The sequence below is a fragment of the Monodelphis domestica genome, chromosome 3, assembly GCF_027887165.1.
Source record: "Monodelphis domestica isolate mMonDom1 chromosome 3, mMonDom1.pri, whole genome shotgun sequence".
NCBI classification, from domain to species: domain Eukaryota; kingdom Metazoa; phylum Chordata; class Mammalia; order Didelphimorphia; family Didelphidae; genus Monodelphis; species Monodelphis domestica.
In genome coordinates this window covers 66,667,709-66,688,389 of record NC_077229.1, presented here as the reverse complement: position 1 = coordinate 66,688,389, position 20,681 = coordinate 66,667,709, and the positions used below count along the sequence as shown (strand labels likewise).

The 20,681-nt window shown below is 41.7% G+C and overlaps 1 protein-coding gene across 1 annotated transcript in view; it reads left to right on the top strand.

Moving 5' to 3' along the window:
* Positions 1-1,243: 1,243 nt before the first annotated feature.
* Positions 1,244-20,681, top strand: part of LOC130458057 (mucin-16-like) — a 39,896-nt gene continuing 20,458 nt past the window's right edge. Inside the window, exons 1-4 of the mRNA XM_056820964.1 lie at positions 1,244-1,364; positions 2,724-2,798; positions 13,996-14,112; positions 19,293-19,331. Coding sequence (XP_056676942.1) covers positions 1,244-1,364; positions 2,724-2,798; positions 13,996-14,112; positions 19,293-19,331 — 352 coding nt within the window. The remainder of the gene's footprint in view (positions 1,365-2,723; positions 2,799-13,995; positions 14,113-19,292; positions 19,332-20,681) is intronic.

Here is a 20,681-nt window from a genome sequence, read left to right as displayed (position 1 = left end):
ATGCTAGAGGAGGTGCATCGTGGTGGTACTCTGGACAGCTTGACACAGACACTCTGGGGAGAAGCTGTATCCCAGGAAAGCAACAAGTAAGACAGAGTCACCATGTCCCGCAGTGCTCGGACAGTCTCATCAGAAGCCATTTGCCTACCCACCGCTGAAAGATCCTGAAGGCATCTGCTGGATCCCTGTGAGCTGAGTGAGCTCAAATTTCTAAGTATTAAAGGAAAAATGGGGGAGCGAAGGGGCTGGAGAGAACAGCGGTCAGCTGCAGCCATGCTGGGGAACCACCTGCACATCTGAGGCCCTGAAGAGTCTCAGCCTCCCGGGCTGTTCATGCTCCGGCCAGAGCTGGACAGCAATGGCGTTGAGAACGACGACAATGACGAGGCAGAGGGGACGGCAGGGGACCGGATACCCAGCAAACTGTTGTTGATTCAATGGCTCAGCCCACTGGAAGCCTTCTTACTGGCAGCGAATTGTAGAACGCGAGCCTGAATCACCAGCAGCCAAGATGGCTGGAGTGAACGAGGCAGCAGGCACTCCTGCTACCTTCCCTCCTGGCTCGTGCAGGACACTGATGCTGGAGGCACCAAGCTGCTGCGGGAGCTAACAGAGGCCAGTGCTTGAGATGTACGTGCTTCAGGCCAGTAAGGGTCATCTTTGCTTGTTCTGCAGGACCAACCTTCATGCCTCCTCGGGTTCTGTGTGCTGCTTTCCGGAGCTCTCTGTCTCCTAGGTATTTGCAGTGTGATCCTTGCATCTGGGACACTTCCCACAGGGCTTCCCATGTGGGCAACATTTTCACTTTGCCTTCATTGATTTCTCTTTGCAAGTCTTTCCCTCAGTTTCTAGATGATCAAAAATAAGCTCATTTCTTTTGGATGGGGTAAGGCCCACCAGGACTTGTATACTGGCTGTGGGGGGGTCTGTTATAAGCCCATCCACACTTCTGAGCAGATGACATCTCCAGGTCCACCAGGGGGTCCTCCAGAGGAAGTGAATCTGAGGAAATGGTCTGTGGGGTTGAAAAGTGACTGAGAGCATATTGAGGAGGGCTCAGTAGAAGTCTCTTAATAGACTCCCAGGCTAACCCCTCTCTCACAGCAGTGTCTTCCAGCATCAGAGTTGAACTCTGGCTCATAGTTTGTGACAGGGAAGTTTGAGTGACAAAAGTGCTAGCTGCCCAGTTGGAACCTTTGACTACAGTGGGTTCTCCATCATTGCCTTTAGCCATCTGACAAGAATGATCCCAACGTCCCTCCCTCTCCTTCATTCTGGTACCCACCAAGAATATTCCTGCTCCTGCATCACCTGTAGGAATCCCAACACCCACAGAGAGTTGATGGCCACCATCAGTACTGGAGGTAAGCAGAAACTCCCTTTCCCCCTTTCTCAGTTGAATGGGTATTCGGCCTGCCTGAAACTTTTCTTCCTCTTCTCTGGGGCAAAAGCCAGTTTTCAAAATTCTGGAAGATTGTCTCTTCAGTTACACATTTCTTACACCATAATTTCTAACACCTAAATTCTCACATCTTGGACTGTTCTTTTTTTACTTCTTCCCATAGTTTCTATTCACTTGTGTTCTCTCCAGCTTAAATGTAGCTTCCTTGATGTTGGGCACTGTTTTTTTGGCTTTATATCTCCAGTGCCTGGTATAGTGACTACTACATGGTAGTAGTCTCTCAGTAACCGAGGATGACGATTGTCTTTGTGCATTTTCATCTATGGTGTATAGATGAGTGTGCACAAAGACACTTGTGTGTGAAGGAGATTTAAGTGGAAAAGTCGATGCACAGACAGTCCCACTCTCTCGGCGTTGGAAGCTCTGTTGTCCTTTGTGCTCCAACAGGCCCTAAACACTCCACAGTGCTTTGCTGCGTCGCCATCTCAGCCGTTGAACCTTCTTATTGGTTTCTTCTGTTCAGCTGAAGCAGTCTTCACATGCTGGGTGAGCAAGGCCTTAGTTCACCAGGGGTTGATGACCCGATGGCTACCCTCACAAGTTTTAGCCGGCCTGTGGAAGCCATTGCCCAGGGTGTGGCCGCTGCCCCATGCTAGCACCTACTAGGAGCCACAAGTGAGAGCTGTGTGTCAGGTGAGGTTCAGAGTCTGGAGAGCTGCCCTAGGAGGGTACAATAAGCCCTCCATACCAGAGATACTACCCCTCCCTGAGCACCCCATACACCCCACTACATAGTACTGCTACATAGTACTTAATAAATGTTAACTAAGAGCCTATTTTTTTTCCCTCTGTGAAGATGTGCTTTGTCTATTGATTAGGTATGGGCAGTGGACTTTGGGAGCATCCCAGGACCCCTCCTAAGATAGTTGGCAGCCACTTTTATATCAGTATCTTTGGAAGTAATTCCTTCTCTTTAATCATGAAGGACAAGCAATTTGGACATTTTCTACCCAACTGACACCCAAAGCCCGAAATGAGGAGCTATGGGAGAGGGATGAGGTAGAAGCAATCCTTCTGGAGAGTGGTCAGGGGTGTTGACCATTTCTAGCTCTGGCAAGGAGGGAGAACAGATGACTCTGTGGAGGGACAGAGGTTCAGGAGGAAAGAAATATGACAGAAATCCACTGATACTGATTCCCAAGGCAATACCCTGTCACTGTTCTGAATCAAAGGAGTGAGTATGGTGTACCTCTGACTTGTTGCCCTCTTTCTGCTTCTGATGTGACTGAGACACAGGTCTATCTTTTAACCTTCTTTTCAGGCATTGATGCTAGTGTGGTGACTGTCACCCACATTCCAGACCAGGTGGCATTTAGAAGCTTCTGGGTATCCACAAGTAAGCACTATGGAGAAGCAGGAGCCTTCTTTATGATCATTCTCCTGGGTGGTTTGGAGATGTCTAGCTTATATGGGGCACACTGAAAATCTTATTGCACTAGGAAGTTAAATTAGGTTAAGAGACACACCCAGCACCAACCTGGGAGAGATTCTTGTCTCCTTTATTATTTTGTTAATTTTTAAACATTATTTTGTTTGGTGATTTTCATACATTATTCATTGGAAACAGAAATAATTGTCTTTTTGTCCCCCACCTCCGCCACCCCTCCCCTAGCGGAAACACTATTCCACTGGGTATCACATGTGTCCTTGCTCTGAATCCATTTCCTTGTTGTTGGTATTTCCATTAGAGTGCTCATTTAGAGTATCTCCTCAATCATATCCCCTCCACTCCTGTAGTCAAGTAGTTGCTTTTCCTCTGTTTTTTGACTCCCACAGTTTGTCCTCTACTTGAGAATAGTGTTTTTTTCTCATAGATCCCTGCAGATTGTTCAGGGACAATGCATTGCCATTAATGGAAAAGTCCATTACGTTCGATTGTATCACAGTGCCTCAGTCTCTGTGTACAATGTTCTCTTGGTCTGCTCCTTTCATTCTGCATCAGTTCCTGGAGGTTGTTCCAGTCTCCATGTAATTCCTCCACTTTATTATTCCTTTCAGCACAATAGTATTCCATCACCAATATTTACCATAATTTGTTCAGCCATTCCCCAATTGAAGGGAATCTCCTCATTTTCCAATTTTTGACCACCACAAAGAGCGCAGCTATGAATATTCTTGTACAAGTCTTTTTCCTTATTATCTCTTTAGGTAACAAATCCAGCAGTGCTATGGCTGGATCAAAGGGCAGACAGTCTTTTATTGCCATTTGAGTATAGTTCCAGATTGCCCTCCAGAATGGTTGGATCAATTCACAACTCCACCAGCAATGAATTAGTGTCCCCACTTTGCCACATCCCCTCCAGCATTCATTACTTTCCTTTGCTGTCATGTTGGCCAATCTGCTACGGTGAGGTCATACCTCAGAGTTGTTTTGATTTGCATCTCTCTGTTTATAAGAGATTTAGAAGACTTTTTCATGTGCTTATTAATAGTTTTGATTTCTTTATCTGAAAACTGCATATTCATGTCCCTTGCCTATTTTTCAATTGGAGAATGGCTTGACTTTTTGTACAAATGGTTTAGCTCTTTATAAATTTGAGTAATTAGACCTTTGTTAGAGGTTTCTGTTATGAAGATTGTTTCCCAATTTGTTGCTTCCCTTCTAATTTTAGTTACATTGGTTTTGTTTGTAGAAAAACTTTTTAATTTGATATATGTAAAGATAAAAAATTTCGGGAATCTGAGGCAGGGTAGAAATTAGTTTCTCTCTGCAAGGAGTATTATTTTTATGAGGTTTATTAAAGGTCAAGGGTTAAAGAAAATACAAGCAAGAGAAGCACGTGCTAGGTTTGCCATGAGGCCCACCCAAATTTCACTCATATCATGAGACCTGTCTCTTTGACAGCAGAGTCAGGAAGAGAAGAGACCCTGCTGTGGGTGGAGATCCTTTAAATAATGATTTTGCTCTGTGCCCAGGTGAGAATTCAGTGAGATTACAAAGTATTCTGGGGAACTGGAGGAAGGACTTCTGGGGATTGAAGTCCTGGATTCAAGTCTATTTTTACATACCCTCTTTTAATCCTCTTCAGAAGAAGGACTTCCCCAAAGGATCATAAAAACATAATCAATTTAAAGATTAGAACAATTTGAGGATGAGGGGAAAAAAAACCCACCCAAACCAATAATTGACAAAAATCCAGTTAGGCGCAATTCCCCCCCCCCCCCAGCAACTTCTCCCTCCCTTGTACTGCTTCTCTCCCCACAAGTCCATTTTTTACCCTTCTACTCCTCTATAGGGTGCAAATCTATTCTCTGCCCCAATGGATTGGATTGTTCTTTGCTCTTTGGGTCAGTTTCAAAGCACGTAAGAGTTGACTATTTCGTATCTCCAACTTCTTTACCCTTCCAGTGTATTGATGTTCTCCCCCTCCTGCCATGAGCTTCTTTGTGGCATATAAATTTTTCCCCAGTTATTTCTTTTCCCATTTCTTTTAGTATTAACCTCTTTTTTTCAGCTCTTGTTGTATATATATATATATATATATATATATATATATATATTCCCAGACACATTTGTATGTATTTATGCATGCATCTATCTGTATACCTATTTATGTTTTGTCCTTTCATCCTATACAGTTTGTCACTGTTCCCTCTAAGTGTAATTCTTCTAGCTGCCCAGGTGATAGCAACAGTTTTTGAGAGTTACCAATGACCTTTTTTCTTATAGGGATACATATCATTTTTACTTATTGAGTCTCTTAAAATTTTTTGTTGTTGTTTTGTTTTTTCCCCCCTTTTTTATTACCGTTTTTAATTACCTAACTCAAGATGATTCTCTTGAGTTCTGTGCTTGGACATCAAATTTTCTGTTTAGGTCTAGTCTTTTCTTTACAAATGCTTGGAATTCTTCTATTGTGTTGAACTTTCCCCCATAAGAATATAGTCAGTTTTGATGGGTATTTGATTCTTGGTTGTAGACCTAGTTCCCTTTCTTTCCAGAATATCCTATTTCTTGCCTTTCGGTCCTTCTGTGTGTATGCAGCCATATCCTGTGTTATCCTCACTGTGTTTCCATGGTATCTGAATGGGTTCTTCTTGGCAGCTTGTAATATTTTTTGTTTGGTCTGATATTTTCTGAATTTGGCTATAATATTCCTGGGTGTTGTCAGTTGGGGATTAAATATAGGAGGTGATCTGTGCATTCTTTCAATCTCCACTTTTCCCTCTTGTTCTAGGATATCAGGGCTATTTTCCTGAAAAATTTCCTGTAGTATTATGTCCAGGCTTTTTCTTTTGTCATGGTCTTCTGGTAGACCAATGTCTACCAGACATTGGTCTGGTAGAAGAGACATTAAATTGTCTCTTCTCGAATAATTTTCTAAATCATCTGTTTTGTGAATGAGATGCTTCATGTTTTCCTCAATTTTTTTAATTCTTTTCGTTTTGCTTTTTAGTGCCCTGCTGCCTTTTGAGGTCACATAATTCCAGATTTTGTATTCTGGTTCTTAAAGACTGGATGTCATCCCTGGTTTTTTTTTTTTTGGTCATCCTTTTCCTTCTGGTCGGTTTTTTTTGAAGGTTGTCTTTCATCCTCTTTACCTCATCTTTCATCTCCTTTGCCTCATTTTCCAGGTGGTTGATTTTGGCTTTCAAGACACAATTTTCTTGTTTTAGTTCAAGTGCCTCTGTTTCCCAATTGCACATCTTAATTTTTAAGTTCTTTTCCCAATTGTCTTCAGGCTCTCAATTTTTTTTTTTTTTTGAGTTCTTCACAGCCTGTATCCAATTCGCTGGGATTTCTGATTCATGTTCTGCTGATTTCTCCTCCTCTGTTCCTTTTGCTGCATAGAAGCTGTCTATCAGACTTTTTTTCGTCCTTTTCTGTTGTTTGCTAAAATACATCCCTTCTTTACCCCCCATATTTGTTTGTGCACTTGTTCCTCTAATATTTTTGGTTTGGGGGGCTTCTGTCTGTCTCCCCTCTTGGAGCTTTAACAGGAGATCTCTCGGTGTAGTCTCTGGTGGACATTTGTTGGGATTTGAGCTTCCCTGTCCTCTGGAGGCTTTTGATTAGATTAAAGTCCCACAGTCAATGAGGATGGGTGTGGATCCTGGGCTTCCCTGAGTTCTGGAGACTTTTGATGGGATTAAGTTCAGCTTAGTTGGGCTGGGTGAGCTCTGAGTCCAAAATTTCCTGGAAGGCTGGAGCAAACATGGAGGATCTCCAGAGCTCAGGCCAGGCTGTCAGGACTGTGCTCCCTCTCTAGCTCCTTCTCCGTTGTCTGTGTTGGACTCTCTGAACTTGGTACAGCCTGGCTCACAAGGTACACCCTTCAGACCAGCATTTTTGCCAGCCCAGAAGTTCCTGCTGACACTGGAGTCTCAGCTCTCTGGGTGGGAGAGTGGATGGGTCCTGGAACCATCCTTTTGTCTTCCCCTTAAATCTGAGTATTCTCAGATTCTGGGTTTTTTGGGGGCTTACCTTTTGAATTAAGTCCAGCAGGAGGGTTCTGTGGCTCTGTCTTGTTGTTACGTTTGTTTTTCAGTCCTCTGGGAACATTCAGCTTGTGATCGGTTAGGAAGGGTATTCAGAGGTCTGAACTTCTGCTCCTTCTAGGCCACCATCTCAACCTCTTGTCTTCTTTAAAGATAGAATGCCCATAGGCATAAGCCCTGTATCCCAGAATCCATTCTTGACCACTAGTCAACTCATCAAAAATGTCTAATTTAGTTTGTTCAATTCCCATAACGATGTTCACTGCAGGGGCTGTTATCTATATTTTACAGATGAGGAAAGTGAGAAAATTTAATTATTTATCCCAGGGAAACAGGATTTGAACACAGGTTTCCCTGACTACATGTCTAGCAGACTTATCCTCTGCATCAGCTGACTGCCAAGGATCTACTGTTAGGAACTTTAGTGAAAGTTCTCTCTTTTGGAAATTCCTGGCCAAGTGGCAATCTACAGTTCTCTGAATTAGTAGGGACCTTCAGAAGGGACCTATTAAATTTCTCAGAGAATAAACTGAGACTCAAATAGGGGAAGGACTTACTTTTAAGATCACTCAGCTAGCAAATGTCAGAAATAGATTATGGGGTCTCTAACTCCAAGTCCCAGTTCACAAAGAATAATAAAAATGAAAGGGATCTCAGAAGGCATCTAGTCCAACTTTTAAGTAATGGAGAACACTTCCTAGTTTCTGGAGAGGGGAGGAAGCTTCATTTAACCTATTTATTTGCTCAACAATCATTTGTTAAATACTTGTATTCACAATACTGAATATGAGAGACTATTTCTACTCTTCACTTTTTTGGGTTATAGACCCTTCTAGCAGGGTGGTGAAACTGAATAATGTTTTTAAGTGCATAAGAAAAAATAAATACCATTACCAAAGGATTCTCAAAAACCAAGAGATTACATAGTAATAAAAAAAATGTTTTTTATTTTTTCCCATTCAAGTTGATGATCTCGCCTCCCTGAAATCTATATTAGGGTCGCTAGACCCCTTAAACCCAATGAACTGTGTTAAAAACTCTTCTTTTAGATATATGTTCAGTTTTGCTGGACCATAGTCTAACAGATGAAATGAGACAGACAGCCATATTTGTAGAACTAAAGAACTGTATTTTCTTACAAATTTGCACAAAGCAGAAATAGGAGAAAAGTAACCAGTTAGAGGTTGTCTCCAACAAGGTCCCTCTCATAGGAAGCTGGGCATGGTGATAAGCGAACCAAGATGGGCACAGGACTCTTGTTATGGGATGGACTCAAGGAAGACCTCATGAAACTGCTTCTGAACACTGTGACAGGAGAGTTGAGAAACTGAAATTACAAGAGGTGTGTAAGGAATGTTGGATTTAGAATCAGAGGAAATGGACTCATATCTTGACTCTGTTACTACCTAAGTGAACATGGGAATATTATTTACTCAGATCCTTAGTTTCTTATTCTATCAAATGAGAGAGTTTAACTAGATGAACCACAACACCCCTTCCAGCTCTAAACCCAAAGAGTTCATTTCCCACAAGAGCAAAGGAAAGAATGGAACCTCTCACCACCTAACTTGACCTAACCTAACTACCTTCTCTGCTTGTGGATATAGATCTGGGCTCTCATTCTGAGATGGGAACTGAATGGGAAGAATTAGAAGGAGGTCCAATATGCTGCCTAGCCTGACCTTCCTCCAAGAGCAGGAATCTCCTCTGCTGCCTCCCCAAAGATTTCCTCCCTTTTGAGTTCTGCCCTTGTAGCATAAGAGCTCCCTTAATGGAGCCTTGGGATTGTCTTGGCTCTCTCAGAAGTGACATTACATTTGGAAAAATGTGACCATCCATCCTCTGAAGGAAGAATAATATCTCCCTGTCTCCTGTCTTCTTAGAACCAGCAGTAAACACTATTAGGACAATAGTGGAGAATTTGTTCAATTCTTGGTCTTGACACTCTTCTTGAAGGGAATTTGAGTGAGTGAATGGCTGGTTGTCCTTTCCTGCCTTCTGGAGAGGGTTTTATCCCAGCCAAAGGTCAACAAGTCCTAGCTGAGTCAAACACAGGAGTAATATTCAGATAGATGGGCTAAATGTCTTCTCTACCTTTCTGTATTTCTTTACTTTCACTCAACCTCTTTTGTAAATAAAAGCTATTAAAAGTCCTTTCAACTTTGAGCAATACTACTTTAAATTGGTGACCACCAAATTATTTATAATTTTCATATGTTTTAGTCAAAGCATTAAAATTTAATTCCTACACTCAGAATAGGAGATGCCAGGTCAGATTCTACTCTTTCCCCAGGCATGGGGGTCAGCTCTTCTTTCATTTTCCCCATGCTTACATCTGAGAAGCAAAGTGGATCTTCTCATAAGACCACATCTCCATGCCCCATGAATCTCAGGACAGATGTCTCAATCTCCAGGCCCACCACCAGTTCAGAGTGTTGTGTTCACATTGGCTCAGCTACTGGGGAAGAGGCCCCAAGGCTAGGGGACAACCATTAGGGACTGGCCTGCCCTTCAGCTCTCCCCTGACAAGAGACTCTAGTTTTCTTCTGCACACAAACTGACTCATGAACAAGTTTATCTAGATTTATGCTCAGGTATCTAATGACATCAGACAACAGCATTCTCATCCTGGTCACCACCTTGACTGAGGCAACTAGCCTTTTCTTTGTTCATTCCCTAGAGGCAGGTACCTCTGGCAAGCTGCATTTGCTGTCCAACCTCACCTTAGACTCTTCTCCTATGTTCAACTACACCACATCCTAGAGTAGCACCTCTTCTCCTGGGATGACCCCATTCTCTGGGGCCCCAACAACATTTTTTACCCACACTGGCTCAGAGCAGAACAAAGGAAAGAAAGCAGAACAAGGGAGATAGGAGAACAAAGGAAATTAGTTATTTACATCATCCTCAATGGACAAGGAGACCCAGTGGACATCTGCCTCTTCCCCCTCAGGGTCCACATTCAGAAGCAGGCATCCCTCCCTCATCTCTGCTTCGGGCCTTGATGCTTCCATTTCAGTCTTATTCATGAGTATTTGTGACCTCCCCCCTCCTTTCTGGAGTGTCAGATTTGAGGTGGGAGAGGTTGATTCATTTGTGTCTTGAGGTTTGAAAAATCCCTGTGTCTTTAACAGGAAACCATGTCCTTCCTGGATAGTTCCCCCTCAGGCCCTCTATTTCCATCCACTCAAGATCCCTGACCTCTGTTGAGCACTCTAGTTCCCCACACTGGCCATGAGGGTAGCCTTGTGGTCTTTGGGCAGAAATTGCAATTTTACATTCTGGTCAAATACTTTGGTGTGATGCAGAATTGGGCTGTGTAATGAGTGTAATTCTGGAGGTTCTTTAAGGAAGGGATGAAATAACCAAAGACACAGAGATTATGCATGAACCTGTGGGAGATCATAGGTCTTTTTATGTTGCTACATATCTGAGAGGACTCCCTGCCTGGCATACAGTAAATACTCAGAAAATATATACTGATGGAAGGAATGAGCAATTCCCTTTTTTGGGAGCATCAATATGCATTTGGGTGCTGGCACCCCCATTACAGGCTTAACCTTACTTGAAGATACCAAGTTCACAGCCAATCAGCCCTAGTGCCTACCACTACTGTCAGTGTTTCGAGTTAGGAAAAGTCTCTTCTGTCCCCCTTGTACTGGACTAATCTTCACGAATGCTTGGTTTCTCTTTCCTTCTTTGGAAGGTCTCGATTTCATGGATAATTCTTGGGCCCTAGGAAATTTTATTCCTCGCAATATTTAATTCTATCTTCCTCGATTTCTCTTTTTGAAATGTTTTCCAATTTCTATTCCTTTGAGATTGTTAGTTTGGACTCTTCCTTTGGAAGATGTAGGAGAAGCAATATTTTGCCCATGGCTTTTCTTTTTAAAATTTTATTTCAATAGATTAAAAAACTCAGTGAAACAAACATATCTATACAGAAAGAACAAGATTGTACATATATGAAGTTACAAATCTCTGCTATGTTTAACTTACTTTTCTTCACATCTAAATAATAAATTCTGAACACAAGTATCCCTCCTCTTTCCCACGCTATCTGTATCACAGAAAGTATTATATGGGAAATCAGTATGTTCATACAAAGTAATTCTTTAATGTTTTCACATTTCAGTTTACACACTGGAGGTAACATTCACAATTTATTCCTCTAGTATTAATTCTGTCATTGTGTATAGTGTTCTCTTGGTTCTAATCATTTCAGTGTTCATTAGCCTGTGTAGTTCTTTCCCAGTTCCTTAGAAATTTGCCAGTTCATCACTACTTACATCATAGAAGTGTTCAATCATACTCATTTACCACAATTGGTATAGCTAATTCCCAATTAATGGGCATCTCTTCAGTTGCCAATTCTTTGACACCACAAAGTGAACTACTATAAATCTCTTAGAATATATGAATTCTTTTCCATTTCCTCTGATCTTCCTGGAAAACAGACACAGATATGGGATTCCTGAGTCTATACAATTTTATAAGTCTGTATGTGTCTGTCAGGAATAACTTCACAATGGATGGATTGGCTGGTTTACAGCTCCACCAACAGTGTATTTGTGTTCTTTTTTTCCACATCCCGTCCAATAATTGCCCTTTGGTCAGTTTAGCCAATCTGATGGATATGAAATAATATCTCAGAAGTTGGCATTTCTCTAATCACTAGTGACTTGGAGCACTTTTTTCATATAACTATATATGGCTTTGATTTCTCCATCCAAAACTTGTCTATTTATAACTTTGGGCCATTTACCAATTTGGGGATGGCTGTGTTTCTTATAAACACACAGCAAAGATCTCTATATGTTTGACATTTGAGTGTATAAAAATGTCTACCCAATTTTCTGCTTTCCTTCTAATCTTGACAGAATTTATTTTATTTCTACAAAATCTTTTCAAATTAATGTACTCAAAATTACCCATCTCATATTTCACAATGCTCTCTGCTCAATCCACCAACTCCCACTATGAATTGTGCTACAGGGAAATAATGTCCAGAGGCTCCCCAAACAATCATTTCTTTTCTTTAAGGACCACCCTATCCCCAGAACTACTGAAGCTTCTTCAAGAGAATCTGTGGACACTAACTTTCTCCCACATCATTCCACATCAGTTGAGTCTAAAGGTATGCTAGACTCTGATCCTTCCTCAGACATCAGCCCAAAAGGGATCTCTTTTTCCTTTCCCCCCATGGGCACCCCTAGTGAAGCCACAACCACAGGGTGGGAACCTAACACTACCAGATATCCTGAAACTAGTCCATTCAACTCCTTCCACAAAAGGATCTCTTCTTCAGGGGAAGGCATCAGCCCAACATTTACTATTTTCATCTAACTCAGTCTCTATCAACAAAGTTCCCATTTCCATGGTAACATGGAATCAATATACAGTTGAAACTGACATCACAATAAAGGCCCCTATAAAAGGAATTAACTGAGGTCAGTTGGGTTACCTTGTACTAAGGTCCCCATCAACTCTTACCTCTATTCATTTTCTCCCCTGAACGATGGGTGCACATTGTACGCACCATTATAGGAAACAGAGAAAAACAGGTAAAGTCTTTGGTTCAGTCCATGGTCCTTCATGAACTCTTTTTCTTCTTGGGAAGATCAGGGTCATGTTTGAGTTGGGGAGGTTGATTACTTTCTGCTTTAAGGTAGGAAGAAACCATATATATTTAACATGAAGACATTCCATTTTCTGATAGAGCTTCCCCTGGGGAATTTTGGATTCTAATAGTCAATTTAGTTTCTCACACTCTTCTTCAGTGGAGTCTTGTCTTCCTTGGGCCTCAAATGACCCTTCCTTTCCTCATTTTGGTGAAAGGCTTTACATAGGAGTTAAAATTGGGCTGTGGTAAGTGCCTTGGGGCAGTTGAGAAAAGGGATAGACTGATCAAAGATACTCAGATTCTTTTATATGGACTTCTTTCATCCTTATCTAAATGGGCTCTGCCTGGTGTGCAGTAATTCTCAATAAGTGTGTGCTGGATGAGGGATTGACTGACTTCCCTTCTTTAAATGTATGAGCAACAGCCTAGGTCTCAACACTGCCACTGGCAGACCTAACCTGACATGAAGATGCCATATCTCCAGCCAGTGAGTCCATGGTGCCCATTACCAGTGCTATTACTTCAGGTTTATAAGAGTCAATCTCTGCTTCCTCTGCTGGACAAATGTACATGGGACCCAGTTTTGGTTTCTTCTTTCTGAGAGTTCTCCATCTCATGGATATTTACAGTGCTCTTCTTGGGTCTTGGTGATTTGCACTTGAATTTCCATTTCTGGGAACATTTTTGTTCTTTCTTCCTCAGTTTCTCTCTTTGGAGCTTTCTCCTAAGTATCTATTTTTTCTTGATTGAAAATAGATGGCCTTTTTTATCCTTTGGAAGATGTAGGAGAAGTAACAGTTTGCCCGCTGGTTGTCTAGGAGGCTATTTGAGGAGAGTGAACATTTGTCAGTAGTTGACATGTACTAGTCTGCCAAGGGGAGTCATCCAGAGGAAGAGGATTTGAGGAGGTGGACTGTGGAGCCCAGGAGGGAGTAAGAACATATTGCAGACAGGTCTTGTTCCCACCACCTCCAGTGGATTCACAAGGAAGCCTCAACTCCTGCTGGGGATCTTGTTAGTCCATGGGAATCACTCCTGACTGTCTTCTTTCATAATCTGTATTGGTGGGCCTGACTTCAGGGTTTTTAGGATATTCTGTCATGCTCACTCCAGTTCCCTTTCAGACTGTCTGGAAGGGAGTCATTTGGCACTCAAAATAGCTTCTTTCCCTCCTTACTTTTTTTTATCTTATCTTTTCTCCTTCTCCACTCCTCCCTTCCTATTGACTCAAATTGACTGTCATTATTTTGGGCAATGTATTTAAGTCATCCGACTGACTTTGAGAAAAAAGGGACCTATGGAGCCAAGATAAGGAAGTAAAGGAGAGAGTGAAGAGACAGGCAGTATATTTTGAATTTTGAATCTTTCTAAACAATTTTTGTACTTTGCCTTCCTCATGAGGGTACTCAAGTCAATAAATGTTAATAAGTGTTATTTGATTGACTTTATGACTGACTTCATTTTCCCAAAGATTTAAACAGAAGACTGGCTTCTGGAAGAAAAAAATTTGACACCTCTTTGCCTGATGGTACCATCGCCCCATCAGATGACTCCTTGGTGTCCACAATAACTGCCAACAGTACTTCAGGTCAGTAAAAGCCTCCTTTTTGCTTTCTCTGTTTGACAGAATTCTTCTCTCCCAGGTCATCCTTCCTCTTTTAAGGGCTTTCCATTTCACCATTATTTGTACTGCTTTTCCTTCATCTCATATTACTTACATGGTTGATACAGTTGAATATCTGAAGATAGTAGGAGGAAAAATTTGTGGTCTGAAGTCTCTTTATTTTTCAAAATGTTAGAATGAAATAGATAGAAGAAGAATGTTGTTAAAAGTTTTAACCACAGGGACCAGAGTACACTGGAAAAAGATTACAGGTTTTTTTTTTCTCAGAAGCCTTCTTCAGTATATGCTCTGTATAGGCTTTGTAGTAAGACTCTTAATATTTGAATTGAACATCGTAGCTCATCCATCACTAAGGGTTTTTTGATCATCGGAATAGATGATTACTTCTCCAACTGGTCTGTTGGATCTACCTGCTATTCCTTGAATGTCCATTTCTTTTCCATTACATCAAAGTTGAATATCTTTTCTATATTTTCCCCCGGGATAATAACTTGAGTCTTCAACCAGAATACCACCTGTTTATTGGCATCAGTTTGAGCACAAACAAATTTACTTATACTAGGCAATGGTGAGCTTGGAGTTAGGAAAACTATTCCATTCAGCCTCAAACTCTTATTAGAGCTGCATGACCCTGATCAAATCAGAGTCCCTTAATTGCTGCCAGCCTCAGTTTCCTCATCTATGATATGGGGATAGTACATACCTCCCAGGGTTAATTTCTGAACAAATATGATGAAATAACCAAATAATAGTAGTCTTTAGCACAGTGGTTGTCATATTGTTTTATTGAAACATCATTATTAGCTCTGTAATGTCCTTCAGGAGATAATACATTGCAGAAGATCAGAGGGTTAGAAAATATATCAGTCTGGAGGGGAACATCAGGATTATTTAGTTCAAAGACCCCCTTTTACAGATCATGTTTGCCCAAAGTCACAGCAGGAGTAAGTATCTCAGTTAGGAATTTAGCCCAGGTATAATATACTACCTTCTATTTCTTGAGCTCCTTCCATTTTACTCTGTTGTCTCCTGGGTGAAATCTCTCCCCTGGCTTTTTCCTCTCTGGGTGCCTATTTTGGGCTACTTTGGGGCTTGGATTTCCAAGTTATGTCTCTTAAATCAGTCTTGTCTCCCTCAGATCACTCTCCAGGAGGGTAGCCTGCCTAAGTGGTCTGTGTGGTTCCACTGCTTGTTGGTGAAAACAGAATAGTCCTATTGGTCCTGGGATATCCAAATCTGAGATACAGTTTTGTAACTTTCCCTGGAGGCAGAGTACATATTAATAACAGAATGCATACAATCTTAGGCTGTGAAGTGAGTGCCATGCATTTGCTATCTTGCACACTATGAGTTAATCATGACAGATCCCTGGACCCCTCCCTCATTCCTTCCTGCAGACAGAGTAGCTGATGTGATGTGCACCACACAGATGCTAAACCAAAGAGCATCAGGAGGTCCTGTAGCAACCTAGAAACAGCTTTCTAGCACTCAGAGAACCTCAGTTCTAATCTGGCCTCAGATGTTTCCTGACTGTGTGACCCTGTACAAGGCATTTAATCCTCATTGCCTAGTCCTTACCCCTCTTTTGTATATATAGTATGTATTGTTTCCAAGGCAGAAGAATGTAAGGGTTAAAAACATGCCCTTAACCATACAGGTTAGTAGATGCCTCCTCTTTGCTTCCTCTCCTGGAGAGTGATTCCTTCCTACTCTTTGGAGAAAACCAGTGAAATCACATCCAGAGACTGCAGTGAAGATACTTTTGTGAAGGGCATTTGGCTTCAAGCCTTTGTGGAAATAATTGCTCTTTTGATCTCTCTTCCTGAGCATATTATATAGGGCTTCCTCTTTCCCCTGGGAGAAATATTTTGGATTTGACCAACCAAAGTAGGCCAGGATAGGAGCCCTTAATTAAGCCTGATCATCTATTGCATTCCCTATTCTCACCTGTGTCTTCTTTAGACTTCATTTGGGATGAAACAAGGATATTGGTAAAAATAAACCATATCCCTTCAGAATCTTTTCTATGATTGGTAAATTTCTAATGAGAATTGGAGGCTGGTAGCCAACTGCCAAAGATAATGGCCTGTTTTTCTATGGGACCTAGCAAGCCACCATCAGGAGTTTTGGGTAGAGTCTGTCCCAGCCTAGACAAATGGACTTCTAGCTCCTGAGTCTACTGTCCATGTTGCATTAGAGGACTCCTCTATCCCTCCTCTGCCTGGGGTTTACCATTCTTGAGGTTTCATTTTCTACTCTGTGGCAGTAATTCACTGGTTCATCTTTAGAATCTCAGAGGAATGGGCTTCTTGAGAATTGGTTTGGCCATAGCTTTCAAGTCCCCAAGGATTACGGAATGAAAAGCAGGTACTTGGAAGAGACTGGAGTGAGTCCCACCCATAACTGCAGAATCCCCCCTCCAGACTAGCCAACAAGCATTCCCAGTGCAGCATTTCTAACTTTTTCAGTAAGATTTTACATATGGGAGAACCCACTACTTTCTGGGGCAGCCTCTCATTTGGGGGCAGTGCTCAGTGGTAGAAAGTGATTTCCTGACACTCAACCTTAATTTCTCTTTGTTCTTTTGCATCTATTGCTTTTGTTCTTCCCCTGGGAAACAAACCAAAAAAGGGTTTCCAAGAAAACACTTCCAAAGGAAAATCATTCAAATACTTAGAAAACAACCATCATGTTCCCTCTGAGCCATTACTTCTCTGAAATCAGTTCCTTCAACAGATACTTAGTGGATATGGTGTTGAGATGTTTCTTCATTCTGGTTACCCTCATGGGATCTGATATCTAGAACTTGAAGGGGCCCCTCGGATTTATCTAGTGCTAATGCCTTATTTCAAAGTAAAGGAAACTGAGTCTGAGGATGGCCCTTGCAAGGTAAACCACTCCAGAGAAGCAGGATGCCCAGACAGTAAGAGAGTCAGGCTTATCTCAACATCTGCTGGTGGAGATACAAGCCCTTTTCTGTCTAGAGAAGGACCAAGTGATGGTAGAAACAGTGTTCAGCATTTTTTTCAGAGAACACAGATGCTCCTGGAATCACTCAGAATGCATGTAGTCCACAGCCCCACAGTCAGAAAGGGGCTCCACTTTTTGCCTAGCCTAAGCAAAGGAACCAACTAGTCCAGGACTGTCCCTTCACCCTTTGTTAGGAGTATGATGAACACTGCCATTATTGGAGCTCAGATAAGCCCAATTGGACCTTTTTCAATGGAACCCCTTGAGTCCACACTTCCTAAGAGGCGTACTCCCTCTGTTGCAACAGTGACTGAATTCAGAACCAGGGACAATGGACAGCTCACTGGTGTTTCCTCCTTCTCCCCCAGTACCCCAGGATGGGAGGCCATAGAGCTGGTAGTTTAACTGTTTCACAGCTCAGCACACTCACATCTGGACAGTCTCCCTCAGAGGAGCTTGACTGGCTGTCTTCATGGCAAGTCCTGTGAAAGGGTCTAACCCAGAGCCGGATGTTTACCCCACTTTAGTCCAAATCTCAGTTACTACAAGAACTAGGATCATAGCAGACAGAGTCTGTCTCAAACTTGACATCAACCAGTGAAATACCAGCTATCTCCACCAGGACCAGCTCCCCATCTTTTTCTGAAGGAAGAATGGGTGCTCTCTGGCCCTAAGGCTCAGAAGTCACAAGTCTCTCACAACTTCAGTCCTACTTGGCACATGACACTCTTTTCCCTCCAACTCCTGTAGCCTCTTCCAGTTATTCCCATGGCAAAAGAACATGAGATCTGCTGAAACTGCCACTAGTAACAAACAGACAACTCTGTCTCTTAGCAGCAAAGTCAGACATAATCCTTTCTCCTATGAGCCCTGTCACTCGAGCTCCAAGCACTGAGTCAGAAAGCAGCACAAGTCACCCCTTAACCAATTCTTTTTCTGAAGACCCCAAGGTGTCCTTAACCACTGTTTCTGCAGAAAAATCCCTATTAGTCACCTCTGTTAAATAGCATCCCTTGACAACCACAACTGATGGTGGTCAACATAAAGAATCAGAGAAAATATCTCTAATCCCCTTACCCACAGAGGCCACAGCCAGAACTTTTACTGTCAAGGTGACAAACAGTACCTATCCTCAGCAATTTCATTGCTCAGCTCAACACCTGAAGTGAATTCAGTCCTGCCTCCTAGTACAATTCCAGGGGATATCCCAAAGAGTTTAAGGCCACGACTCTGGAGAGACGGACCCTTTGTCCAGGTGGACTATGCTAAACACAGTGACCCCTGCCTATTCTGAATCAGGTGCAAATCCAGCTGCTGTGAACCAGGGTGGAGCTATCTATAACTCAAATTCCATTAGTCACCAAAACTCACAGGGGAGGGACATAGAATCCCTATTCTTTTCTCATCCTGTACTTGAGTGCAGGGGAACTAGTTCAAGGTCAGCTTCCACTCTGATGCCAGGACTATGGGACAGCCAATATTCTATGGGTAACATAGGCACAGAGGCCAGCCATTAACTGTGCAATCTCATACCCTAGTATTTATGCAGCACAAATATATGGGTGTATTATGCACACTGTCAACCTCAATGGAAAGCAGTCTTTGAGGCCAAGGATAGTGTCATTTTCCTCTTTGCATCTATAGATTAAAGCACTGAATACTTGTGGATTTGTTTGATAAGGAGACACGAGGCTCAGGAAAACAGGGCAAAGAAACAGAGGTTGGACCTCAGATATGTGTCCCATGAAGTGATCTCTCTTTGAACCTGACACCTAGCTTTCTAAGCTCTTAGACTTGGATTTAATCATCTAGGAGGTCTCTTGCAGCTCTAATAATAATAACTAACATCTATATATTGCTTACTTTGAATCAGTCTCTCTGCCAAGTGCTTTACAAACATCTCATTCAATCCTCGCAACAACCTTTGGAGAGGTAGGTGCTCTTATAACCCCCGTTTTTATGATGAAGAACCTGAGGCAGTCAGGGTCAAGTGACTTGCCCAGAGTACCAGAACTAAAATGTCTGAGGCTAATTTTGAACTCGGGTCTTTCTGACTCTAAGTCCAGTTCTCTGTCCACTGCACTACCTAACTATTGGATCATAGGTAGATCTATTTTCTTCTGTTCTCTCCTAACCATAGTCTCTCCACTCATGGCTGTTTTCTCTCCCTACAGGTTATAAACATCAAATGAGCTTCCCTTGCTTCAGAAACAGTGAGTATTCTTATCCTGGCACTAAACAGAGGATACAATTTGTACATCCTGATCTTGTTCCAATAGCATCTTAGGAAAGAGAAGCTGGGATAGGAGGGTCAAAGAGAGAGAAAGACACCAGAAAATCCTGGTTCCTTTCTCATATTTCAATCCCCACATGTCAGCTGGTGACCATGTGAAACAGAGATAATTTCCCTTGTATTTTATAGCCCCTCCCTATAATCATACCAGGCTTACCTGGTCCATAGTTTTCATTCATGATCTTTCTTCCTCAGTGCCTCAGAGAAAAAACATCACTTTAGCATTCTATCTGACTTCGTCCTCAGTTCCTCTCACTGCAGGAAGCAGCCATTTGCATTTTTGATGACTGCTGGTAAATTTTGCTGCATTTAATTATGAAGTTGAAAGCTAGCTACTGGTCCTAGACCCATAACATCACAGACTTAGATCTTGAAGTGAACTTCCAGGCTATCTAGTTCAATCTACTCCTCATGATAAAATTAAATAATAAATTTCCAATGGAAAAAGCTGTCTTTTCTACCTCCTCTTAAACTATTACTGTAAGAAATACCTATAATCTAATAAAACAAAGAATTTCATTAGCTATTTCCAAAATATATATCCTATTCTGCCCCCTGAATCCAACACCAATCTGTTTAAACATATGCTTCATCAATGATTCTCTGGTATTCTGATTAGTCATGGTAGTGATCAGAATTCTTAAATCTTTTAAAGTTATTTATTTTTATAATGTTGTTATTGTATACATTGTACTTTTGGTGCTGCTCACAAGTCTCCCCAGGTTTTTCTGAAAATATCTCAAAATTTATTTTTAAGAAAGCCATGCTTTTCTGTCTGAAAACTGGTACTAAGTATCCATTCCAAGGCAGAAAGAATGTTATAAGCTAGGCAACTGGGGTTAAGTGACTTACCCTGAGTCACACAGCGAAGAAGAATTTCAGGCCAAATTTGAACCCAGGACCTCATAACTCTAGAGGTGGCCCTCAATCCATGGAGTTCTTTGCTCCTCTTCCATAATTTCTTATAGAAAAATAAGATTTCATCACACTCATGAACATGAGAACTTGTTCAGTCATTCCACAGCTGATGAGAATATCTCCTTAACTTCCATTCTTTAGTACCCCCTCATTCCATTCTTTGCCACATTAAAAATGTTTGGAATTTTTTCCATAGGATATCTGGTTCTTTTTCTTTAAACTCTTTGGGCTGTAAACCTAGTAATGATAATTTTTCAGTCAAAGGCTATATGCATAGTTTCATGGGATATTTCTAGTTTACTTTCTTAAAATTTGAGTCCAATGTGCAGCACTGCTCTACCAATAGTATATT